Raw genomic sequence first — 12,365 nt, 5'->3', positions numbered from 1 at the left:
ACCGCTCCGCTGGGACAAACTCTAGGCAACAACACGAAAGAAAATTCTGTCCTCCGGGACTCCTCCAAGAGGGCCTTTCCCACTGACGCTCTCCGTCCCCGAGCGAAGCCGCTGAGCGTTGCTATTGGCTATTTGAGATGCCAATCGCCAAGGCTGGCTTGCCATTGGTTTCAGGGCGGGAGCTCTACGACTAGAGGGAAGGAGAAGGGATCAGGAGCGGGAGCTGAGGGGAGGGAGAGGCCGGTTCGGGTCTGGCCGCCACCGCTGCTCACCTGAGGTGTCCGGCCGGGCTGCGACTGTCCTCGGTTCCTGGGTACCGTCTGCGAGGCCCCGCAGAGCCAGCGTGGGAGGGCCGCAGGCGGCGGGCGCCGCATCATGTCAGCCAAGGACGAGCGGGCCAGGGATATCCTGAGAGGCTTCAAACTGTATCCGCCCGGGAGCAGGGGCGGGGCTGGGAGGAGGCCGTGGCTCTAAGGAGCCAGGCTTTGGCAGGGGCGCCAGGTGGGCATGGGAAGAAGGGGTACAGAGAGGGGGCAGGAAAGGAACGGTGTGCCGGGCCCCCGGGAGAGACCGCGAACGGGAGGAAGGCACAGGGGCACCCTGAGGGAGGAAGGGGACGTTGACAGAGCCCTGGGGTTGATGGAGGTGGAGAAGGTCCTGGACCTGGCTGTGAAAAGTGTTCCCATCGGAAATTGGGGTCCTGAAGACTGGGAGGCCAGGAGGGGGCTGCAGTCCCCATGCAGAGGCTGAGGGAGTGCAGTAAGCTGGCCTCCTAGCTTGCTTAGGAGCGTCTTTGGCGGGAAGCCCATGGGGGGAGCAGGAGAAAGTGACTCCAAGCAAGTGACCTTGTATGTGGGGGATAACTGTACCCCATCTCACCCAATCACACATACACCCGTCTTGTTTCCACAACTTTTCTTCCTCACTTGTGGCTTCTTCTAGGGCTGGTTAGTGGAAAGGTGGGGAAAGAGAAATTCAAGCCTGACCCCATCTTAACACTTTCTTCGCCTTTGGAGCATCGATGGTCACTTTCCTCAACCTCTCAAGTTCACTTTCTAGCAAGATGAGAAATCTGAGGTGTGTGAGATGCCTTGAGGGGCTTTGGTTTTGAACTGACTCCCGGCAAAACTATCTTTGTTTCTTGGCATTGCTGTGGTTAATGCTTTACGATGGTAGAGCTGTTCACAATTACTTGATTGTGTTGGGGACACCGTATGATATCAGAATTCTTTGCTTCAGTGGACTTGGTGTTAAATGCCTGTTTTCCCAATACTTGGGAAATGGAAGCAGGGGGATCAGGAATTCGGGTCATCCTCAGAGTTTTGCAAAGTTCAAGACGAGCCTGAGTTATAGGAGACACTGCTTCAAAAAGGAAGAAAGTGAGGAGGCAGAGGAAGAAAAACCATTGTCTCAAGCCTGTTGTAGGTGTACTGTGACTTTTGCAACCTCTCTCTTATAGTAAGGGAACTTCAAAGTGTTCGTTTTGCTTTGGAGACAGGGTCATACCGTGTAGTTCTGGCTGATGTGTAGTAGACCAGACTGGCCTCAAATAGAGATCTACCTGTCTCTGCCTCCTCAGTGCTAGAAACGCTAGGACTCAGGGTGTGGCCAGCACCTCCCACTAGAAGCTGTGTGTTTTGGTGGACTGTTTGTCACCATAAGATGCAGAGGAAATATATTCCAGTTTTATATTCCACTGACCTTAATTTCTGTTATACAACATGGAATATTCCTAAGTGCCTCCCTCTGAGCAGTGTAACCATCATTTACTGAGCTCCTTCCTCCCATGGAGGTTTAGGCCTCCCTAAACTGGTTCTCTGAGCAACCTGTTGCATATTCGCAGGATCCATTTCACATCTTCCAATATTTAATTGCTTTGCTATGGTTAGAAACCAAGGTGGTCGTAAATTCTAGAATGCACAGCAAGGCACAGTAAGTTATGGTTATGATCCCAGCACTTGGTGACTGGAGCAAGAGACGGTCATGTGTTCAAGACCAGTTTAGACTATAGAGTGAGACCCTGAGTCCAAAAAAAGAAAGAACCAACCCTCCCACCCACCCCACCCCCCAAAAAATCAAAAACCACACACCACAGTGTGAACAAGGGTAGAAGAGTAGACTGGAAACATAAATGAAGTCATGGGTTTCCGTAGCACCAGGGGGAAAAAAACAACACAGGAAGTTTTGGGTGCAGAATAAAACTGTACGCAGGTTTTGTGGAGTTTGTTTTTAAGGGTGATCAAGTAAAGTGCATTGAGAAGTAAAGAAACCGCTCTCTGTGGCTGGCAGCGATTGGAAAATGAGTTGCCCCTGCTGTGCTTTGTAAAAACAGAAGGCTGTATCTCCTTACATACTGCCACCATTCATGACAAACCCTCAGTGTCCTTCCATAGTGAAGTTTAGTAACAGACTCTCCTGTAGCTCTGTTTGGAATAAACGAGGACAGCAGAAAGTCTTAGACTTTGTGACTTTTAGTCCTGACATGAACCTGTTGAGATAAAGGCTAAGGGGCAAATACAGAAAATGCTATAAAGCTGGATGTGGTGGCCCACACCTTTTATCCCAGCACTCGGGAAGCAGAGGCAGGGGGATCTCTGTGAGTCTGAGACCAGCCTGGTATGCAAATCAAGCTCCAGTACAGCCAGGGCACACAGAGAAACCTTGTCTCAGAGAACCAAAAGGAAAGGAAGAAAGAAAGAAAGAAAGAAAGAAAGAAAGAAAGAAAGAAAGAAAGAAAGAAAGAAAGAGAGAGAGAGAGAGAGAAAGGAAGGAAGGAGAGAGAGAGTGTGTATGAATCAGCCACTTAAGTAATGATGTTAGTGCTTCAGGAAACAGGCGTTCAGGAAAGCTTTACCTGAGCTGATTAAATTGTAAAGCACAGGGAAACGGCCACATAGAAGATAGCATGGGAGAGATGGAGTGCTCATCCCTTGTTGATATCAAAGAAGGAAAATGGGGCTGGAGATGCAGTTCAGCAGTTAAGGACATCAGGATGTTAATTGCTCCTGTAGAGGATGTGGATTTGATTCCCAGCACCCACACTGGTCTGTTGGTTAACTGAATTCCAAGGATCTTGCACCTGCACATATTTGTCACATATAAGCTCATATAAGCACACATATACACATAAGAAATACGTCTTTAAAAGAGAAAGAAAACAGGAACTATATGGCTTACCACTCCCATTTAAAAAAAATGTTAGAAACAACTTGATCACTCACCACTTTTTGCTGGATAATTTTTTTCTGAACTGTTTTCAATTTTTTTTCTAAAAAAGAATTGTATTTACTACTTGCTTAATTACTTTTCTACTGCTATGATGAGACACCATGACCAAGAGAATGTAGAGAAAAGGGGGGCTCACAGTTTCAGAGGGTTAGAGGCTGTAACAGCCATGATGGGGAGTGTGGCAGCAGGTAGGCAGATATGGTATTGGAGCTTACATCTGATCCACAAACACTAGGCCGAGAGAGTTAACTGGGAGTATTGAGAGTTTTTAAAAGCTCAAAGGCCAATTCCCAGTGACACACCTCCTCCAACAAGGCCACACCTCCTAATCCTTCCCAAACAGTTCCACAAACTGGGGAGTAACCAAACATTCAAATATATGAGCTTGTATAGGCTGCGTTCATTCAAAATACCACATTACTATGTTTTTTTTTAAAGAACACCATTATATTTTCCCACCAGTGGTACTCAATTTTGCATGTTGACTTTATTTTTGAAAATCTTATTTCATTGAAAAGAAAATGATAAATTTAAATTTGTGTCCCTGTACTCTCAGGAGAAATAATACAGCATAATTATATTTTATATACATAGCCTAGTTAAAGAATAGTTAAGTGCTAAACTAGCTAGGTGATGCTCGCACTTGCCTTTTTTTTTTTTTTTTTTTTTTTCGGAGCTGGGGACCGAACCCAGGGCCTTGCGCTTTCTAGGCAAGCACTCTACCACTGAGCTAAATCCCCAACCCCAGCACTTGCCTTTTAACTCCAGTGCTTAGGAGGTGGAGACAGACAGATCTGAGTTCAAAGCCAGCTTAGATTACCTGGTTTACATGTTAAATTCTAGGTATTCCAGGGCTACATAGTGAGGGACTGTCTCAGAAAGAGAAGGGGGAACTATACTGAAGTGAGGAGCTGCACTGCCTGCCTTGCAAGTCTAGTCTGGTGTTCCTGGGGCAGTTCCTCTAAACCTCTGCCTCAATCTTCTCAGGGAGAAAATAGGACTAACAGCACCTGTCTATCAAAACACGAAATGAATTGATATCTACCCTTGGAAAAGCACCTCATACCCTGTGAGCCTTATGTCTTGGCCATGTTGTTATTAATGAAGTTGCATATTTCTTCAGTTTTCAGTTTTTTTCTCTGAACTATTTGTTAATGTTTACCCATCTTACTATTTTTTTTTTCATATTAGCTCCTTGCCTAACATGTCTACTGTGACTGTTTTGTCATAGTGTACTGTTTAAAGTGTTTTCTGTGGTTTTGGTTTGGGGGTTTTTGTTCCTGTAACACTAGAGATTGAAGGTAGCCGTGGATCACTTGCTAGTCAAACACTCTGTCCAACTGTATCCCTGGCTTTCCTTTTTACCTGTTTGTTTATCCTCTGGCAAATTCCTGCACGAATCTAATAGATTCTAATCACACGTGTCCCTTTCTCTCTTCTCCCTGCCTGCCCCACCTTCATGCCACTATCATGTCTTTTTTATTTTACTTTCCTTTTTTCTTTGTGACTCACTCACTGGGTTTAACTAGGGCTGCCCAATGGGCATCCTTGAGTTACTCACACACCAGAAGAGGGCTCCACATCAGTGGCTACACCACTGAAGACAGTGACTTTGTCCCCAACAGTTCATCGTATTGCCCCAAATCGTTTTTACAATTTTTACTTTGAGACCGAATCATGCTGAGTAGCCCAGACCAGCCTTGAACTCACTCCGTAGCCACAGCAAGCCTTGAACTAGTGATCTTTGCTCTTCAGCCTCTCACAAAGCTGGGATTTCAGGCCTGTGCCACCATGCCTGGCTTCTCTCCCTTTTTTTTTTTTAATTGAACAGAATTCTTTAACTTTTTTAAAAATATATATATCTATAGTTTCCATTTGGCTTTTGCATTTTTGTCTTATTCAAGAAAATCTTAGGGCTGGAGAGATAGCTCAGCGGTTAAAGGCACTGACTGTTCTTCCAAAGGACCCAGGTTCAAATCCCAGCACCCACAGAGCAGCTCACAATTGTCTGTAACTCTAAGATCTAACATTCTCACATAGACATACATGCAGACAAAACACCAGGGCACATAAAATAAAGGGAAATATATTCTTAAAAGATACTTTAAGAAGATCTCCCTAATATACTCTGGTTCAGCTTGTATAAATACTTTACCTATTTTGAGTCTTAATCCAATTGGGGGGCTTTACAGAGCAGAGGGTATTGTGGCTATTGTTATTGTTGTTGTTTAGGGGGCTGGTGATCTCTCTTATCCTGAGATTAATCAAATAGCCTGTTTCTTATTTTCAGTACTTAACCCTTTAATCCTCTGAAATGCATTTATGCTTACAGTGTGTAGAAGGAATAAGCTGTTTGGAAAGTCAGCTATCCCAGAGACAGTTACTAGTTACTGCCACTTAGACCACCATCTGCCTCCATCCTTGGAATATTGTCTTTGTCATGTAACCGTTTCCGTAAGACATGAGTTTACTTTTAGGATATTGTTCCATTGATTTTTTTTCTTGCCCATGCCTGTACGTGCTTAAGGGTAATCACCTAGTTTCCCAGTATGGTTTAATATAGTTTCAGTGCAATTGCCATGACATAGGTATGTATCTATAAAGTCATAAAGCCCCAAATAAAGATTTGTGTAGGACAAATGTGATTTTCTCTGCATAGATTTTGGTTTTAATTATTTTAAACAGCTAATAGGTTGTAAATCCCATGTTCCCCATTAACAAAGATCTGTTGGGTGGCTTTTATAAAAAGGGTGTTCTGTACTTGAATGCTACAAAATGAATGACCACCCCCCCCCCTTTAATTCTGCTTAGAATGAAAGTCTTCGACATGATGTTACTAGCTAAGTCTGGTGCTTCAGGCCTGTAATCCCAGCTACTCAGAGACTAAGACAGAGCACTGAAAGTTCAAGGCCTTCCAGGGCAACTTGGTCTCAAAGTAAAAATTTAAAGTAAAATAAAAAGAGGTTAGTAAAGAGTATTCACCTAGGTTCAGTCTTTATTACTAAAATATTTTTAACGGTGTTTTATTTTTCTGTTAAATTTTATTATAGTATTTTAATGTACTTCATGTAGTTTGCTAATTTAGCTAATGCCTACTCTTACTTGCTTTTATAAAACTTAGAGAATTGTTTTGAAATGTTTTCACTTAATTTATCATGTTCATAATTTCCAAAGATAGGTACTGTTGAATGCTTTCAATGGTAAACATTTATCATAGTACTTTTTGTTTGAGACTGGGTTTTCCAGGCTGGTCTCAAATTCCTAAACATAAGACATCCCTCCCCCTTAAGCATCCCAAATGGCTAAGACTATAGCCTAGTTCACCATAGAACTCTCATAGCACTAGGTTTCTCATATAGCTCTGAATAGATTATTTTACCTACTTGGGTAACTTTTTTCATTGGTATAAATGTGTACCTTAATAAGTAATATGGGGGCAGTGAGATGGCTCAGTGCTGCCAAGCCAGAGCTTAAGCCCCAGGATCCACTTGGTATTGATAGAAAGAAATGAGCCTGCATAAGTTTTCCCCTGACCTCTATATGTGTGTGCACATACACACACAAACACACATACAAACTTAAGTGATTAATGTAAAAAAAAAAAAACAGACTGTCAGAGATGATGTTTTGTGATCTCATTATCTTTAATCCACTGGAAATTTGCTTTGGTAGAATCTATGTATATATAGTTTTCCTTTTCTTGTACTGAGACAGGGTCTCTTTACATAGCCCTGGCTGTTCTGAACTCACTATGTAGACCAGGCTGGCCTTGAACTCAGAGAGCCTCCTGCATCTGCCTCATGAGTGCTAGGATTAAAGGACCATGCCCAATAGGGGCTTCATCGTTGTTATTGTTGTTACTTAATTATCTCCATTTATTTATATTCTAGAAGTTAATATAATGTTCAGATAGAATATAAATTAAAATAAACATTTAACTTAAATTAGAAAAAGAATATATTGAACACTTCCCAGAAAGACAGACCAATAAATAATGAAGACATATTCAACCTTATTAAAACTGTCTACTTACTGAACAGTACCTTGTTTTGAACCACTTTGGAGGAAGAGGAGCACTAATTTGCTCTCTTATGTGTGTATGTGGAGCCTCTATAGAGAGTACTTGATCTCTATCAAAATGTTGTGTGTAATTGCTGTGGCAAGTAGAACAGACTGTAAAACTGCAGGTTCAGACTTGGTACCTGCAGCCTTATGACCTCAACACAACACTCACACTCATTGTGCCCCAGTTTCCGTAACTCATATCCCCCAAAGGATTGTTACAAGAATAAATGAAATTTCAGCTGGGTGGTGGTGGCACTGGCTTATAATCCCAAACTTGGGAGGCAGAGACAGGCGGATCTCTGTAAATTCAAGGCCTGCCTGGTCTACAGAGTGAGTTCCAGGATAGCCAAGACTACACAGAGAGAGCCTATCTCGGGGAAAAGAAAAAAGGAAGAGAATAAAGAAAGGCACACCGCTGATGGGGTTACCTTAGGGTCTTGGTCCTAGAATTAGATGAAACTTGAATGTAACACAGTACTCAGCATATAGTAAGTAATAAGTAATAACTGAAGGTATTTGGTCTGTTCATAATTATGAATAATAGTAGTAGTGAACTGGGGGTGTAGCTCAGCTAATGAGTGCTTGCCTGGTGTGTACATGAAACCCTGGACTTAATTTCCCAGTACAGATAAGCCAGATGAAGCCCCAGCACTTAGGAGGCAGAGGCAGTAGGATCAGAAGTTCAAGGTCTTCTCAGCAATATATTGAATTCATGGTAATCATAGGTTGCAAGAGACGCTATCCCAAAAAGAAATAATAATAACACTAGTACTGATATCCTCTACAACATAGGGAATGTCTCTATACTACAATCACACGTTTCATCTGAGGAACTATAGCCTTTCTCTTGTGTGTCTAAAGGAATAATTTAGTTAATAGGTATGTCTAAGAATGCCATTTCAGTTGATGGCAGATTAGCAAAATTTTAAATTAAAAAAAAAAAAAGAACTGTTTTGATGCAGTTTGAATTTGTTTCGTTCCTCTTTCTTGGTTCTGAAGTTTCTATAACATCTCTCTCAGTACACTTTGGTCTTTGACTTTTCTTGCTTCCAGCCAAAAATAGTCTTGGGCTGGCTAGTGTGTTTCAGTGGTAAAGCACTTGCCTAATATGTACAGGGTCTTGGATTCAATCCCTACCACCAAACAAAAATGGTCTCTGCATCTTCTATTTATCCACTGGGCTTCCTTACTAAGTATAGTGTACCATTAGGCAGATGTACTAGCTCCTACCTCTAATCCCAGAACTCGGATGGCTTAAGATTGTTGTACATTCGGGCTGGAGAGATGGCTCAGTGGTTAAGAACACCCGACTGCTCTTCCAGAGGTCATGAGTTCAATTCCCAGCAACCACATGGTGGCTCACAACCATCTGTAAAGAGATCCGATGCCCTCTTCTGGTGTATCTGAAGACAGCTACAGTGTACTTATATATAATAAATAAAATAAATCTTAAAAAAAAAAAAAAGATTGTTGTACATTCAAGCCGTCCTGGAGAGCACAGTGAGACAGTCTCAAAAATAAAAGCCAGACATTATGGGGCCTTTAGTCCCAGTACTCAAAAGGCAGAGACCGGAAGATTTCGTGAGTTCAAGTCCAGCATGAGCATGTTCTACATAGCAAGTTCCAAGATTACATAGAAAAGTTAAAAAGTCTCAAAAAGTTAAAGAGAGAAGTAGTAGAACATTTAATTCCCCCTCATGTTAATATTACCCATGTCAGTGTTGTCCGCAGTAATTGCCTCGTCCAGGCCTTAGAAACTATATTGAGGTTTATGATTTCCTAAATCATTTTTTTTTTACCTGTCAAGTTCTTGGAGAGCAATCAAGACATACCACCCATACAACCAATGAATAATGACCTCAGATTGTATAATCATGGATTCCCTTTAGATAATGATTAATAACCTGCTTCCTTGGGCATAGTCTTAGGATTTCCATTGCTGTAATGAAACACTGTGACCAAAAGCAATTTAGAGAGGAAAGGGTATATGTCACTCACTTTTTCATATTAAAAAGTGGCAGGACAGGAATCTGCAGGCAGGAGCTGATGCAGAGGCCATGGAGGGGTGCTGCTTACGGGCTTGCTCCTCGTGGCTTGCTCAGCCTGTTTTGTAGAACCCAGGATCACCAACTGAGGAATGGCATCACCCACAATGGGCTGGGCCCTGCCCCATCAATCACTAATTAAGAAAATGCCTCACAGGCTTGCCTACAGCCTGATTTTTTTTAAGATTCTAAATTTCATTACTGGACAAACACTCTAATTTAGACACAAGCAAGTCTCCAGGTTAAATGCTGAAACCCATCTGGTAGGACTGATCAACCACAATTCAGTATAAACCCTCAGTCTTGCTGTTGTGTGAATTCTTACAGACCCACCTTTATTCCCCTCCAGTGTCTTCTGGTACCTGATTTTGTTAACAATTTTCATCCGAATCCATTGAGGAATAGTATGATTTTGCTTTTGCTTCTTTGCCAGGAATAGCTTGATTCTGAATGTCTTGTGAGAAGACATGACAAGAATCTGAATCAGGCATAGTGTGCAGGATGTCAGAGGAAAGAAGAGCCTACAGCTTGATCTTATGGAGGCATTTTTCTAATTGACATTCCCTCCTCTCAGATGACTCCAGTTTGTGTCAGGCTGACATAAAATTAGCCAGGACAGGACTCTGAGAAATTGTTAGTCATGCTAAGTGGAATATAATTCTATTGACTGTATTACTTGTGACTGTGCATGTGTGTGAATACAGTAGAGGCCAGAGGTTAGCCTAAGGAGTTGATTCTCAAGCACCAATATCAAGTGGTCCACCTAGTTTGAGACTGGATCTAGAACCCACCAGTTGGCCTAGGTTAGGTGGCCAGGAGCCACCTGTTCCCTTCCCAGCACTTGTATTGCAAGCCTGTACCACCATGCTAGCTCTTTTGTGTGGGTTCCAGGATCAGACTTCGTTATTACACGCTTGCCTGGCAAGCACTTCACCAACTGAGCTACTTCCCCAGCCCTAAGACTTCTTTCTTGTTTTTTAATATTATTTATGTTTATGTATATGTGTGAGTACATATACATGTATGTATGTGCACTGTGTGCATCTGGCATCCTCAGAGTCCAGAAGAGGGTGTCTAATCACCTGAAACTAGAGTTAGAGACGGTTGTGAGCCACTTGCTATTGGTGCTAGGAACCAAGCCTGGGTCCTCCTGGAAGAGCAGCAGTGTTCTTAACCACTGAGCCATCTCTTCAGCCCCCATTCATATTTCATTTGAGAATTATTTTTTCTATTGTACTTACATCCTCTATATTGTTTTTAATCTTTCCTCATCTCTTAAATTCAAGGGGCAGCCTGGGACAGTTTTTTTAACAATTAGTCACCTGGAAAGGGAAAAAGATACTTCTCAAAGTATTTAAATAGCAAAATAGGTATATATTTTTAATATTTTATTGTGTTGCATATAAGTATACATTCCTGGGTGTATACGAAAGTACTACTTACGTGTGGCCTCTACAGATCAGAAGAGGGTGTCAGATCCCCTGGAACTGGAGCTACAGGCTGTTAGCTACCATACGGGTGCTGGGGGTTGAAGCTACAAGAACTGTAAGCACTCTATCTACTGAGTCATCTCTCCAGCCCCAGGCGGGTATGTTCTTAATTCCACTTTTTTCTTTTCCATTTAAAATGGCTACTCATAGGAATACAATTAGCAACTTTGATCATGATCACATAGAGAAGGTTGCTACTCAAAACTAGTAAGCACAGCATTATGGGCCATTAGGTTTTTACAGCAAAGTTACTCAGAATGTATCCCACAAGGAAGTAGTCTTCAAATGAGCAACCCAGACTACCTTAGAAATGAGAAAGAAAGAAAGAAAGAAAGAATGCCTCACACAATCCCCACGGCACAAATAAAGAAGTGCGTAGTGGTAGAATTTAAAAGACCACCTTGTGAATAGGCCCAGTTATTTTCATTTCATCTGGAATCTTGTCTTTAAACATCTGAAAAGTATCAAATAAAAATTATTCGTGAACCAGGCATGGTGGCACATGCCTTTAGTCTCAGCACTCAGGAGGCAGAGACAAGTAGATCTCTGAATTAAGAGGCCTGGTCCACAGAGCTAGTTCCAGGACAGCCAGGGCTGCACAGAGAAACCCTACCTCAAACACCCCTCCCAAAAAAAAAGATGAAAGGTGTAAGTCGTGGTTTCTAGCTAGAGAGTGATCTCTAGAAAGGTTAGTAAAGAGAATGTCTTAAAAAAAAATAAATTAGCTAGGCAAAGTGGCACAACCCTTGGATTCCAGCATCTGAAAGGCAGAAACAGGTAGATTTCTGTTGACCTCAAGGCCAGCCTGGTTTACATAGAGAATTCCAGGACAGCCAGGGATACATGGAAAAATCTTGTCGGACAAAATAAGGTGAAGTGATTGAAAATAGACTTGAAACTAACCTCTGACCTCCTAAGACTTGCATAAGGGAGATGGGGAGAATAAGTGTTAGCATACAGCATGGTAAGCACACAGCATTACCCTCAGTGCAGTAGAAACGCAGAAGAACGATTATGTCTGGAGGCGTTGTGGAAGGCTTCAGAGTTGTCATCTAAATAGTCTTGAAAGATGAGTAGGTGTTAAGGAGTCTAATCTTGAGATTCTGGGGAGTAACAGCAAAACGATGACAGGAGCAGTGCGGAGGAGCATTTCGGGCTGAGCTGGAGCCGAGCGAAGGAGCATAGCGATCAAAAGTCCTTAGAGGGCTGCAGGGGAAATTTCATTCAGTGAATATGTGACACTATATGAGAGCTGGGGTAGCTTATACATTAGCAGTGATCTAAAGAGTAATGTCTAAGGAAACAAGATGAACTATACTCTGCCAATATTAGAAGATCGACAACAGAGGAAATAAAGTCAGCAAAAATATATTATTCAAGAATTCTGGTGACAGAAAACCAAGTTTAGGACGTAGTTTGAATAAAGTTATGACTGGTGGGTGGGTGTGAAGCTCAGTGGTCAAGCACTAGCCTCGCTTGCATGAGACCAGAGATTCCTTCCCCAGCACTGAAGAGATCAAGGGGGTTCAGTTAAGTA

At 42.3% G+C, this 12,365-nt stretch overlaps 1 protein-coding gene across 1 annotated transcript in view; it reads left to right on the top strand.

The window, feature by feature from the left end:
• Positions 1-186: 186 nt before the first annotated feature.
• Pde6d (phosphodiesterase 6D) overlaps positions 187-12,365 on the top strand; it is a 44,678-nt gene continuing 32,499 nt past the window's right edge. Inside the window, exon 1 of the mRNA NM_001108806.2 lies at positions 187-425. Within this exon, the coding sequence (NP_001102276.2) occupies positions 376-425 (50 nt within the window). The 5' untranslated portion in view covers positions 187-375. The remainder of the gene's footprint in view (positions 426-12,365) is intronic.

The sequence above is a fragment of the Rattus norvegicus genome, chromosome 9, assembly GCF_021556685.1.
Source record: "Rattus norvegicus strain SHRSP/BbbUtx chromosome 9, alternate assembly SHRSP_T2T, whole genome shotgun sequence".
NCBI classification, from domain to species: domain Eukaryota; kingdom Metazoa; phylum Chordata; class Mammalia; order Rodentia; family Muridae; genus Rattus; species Rattus norvegicus.
Note: the sequence above shows the minus strand (reverse complement) of the source record. Positions and strands in the feature narration are given on the sequence as shown.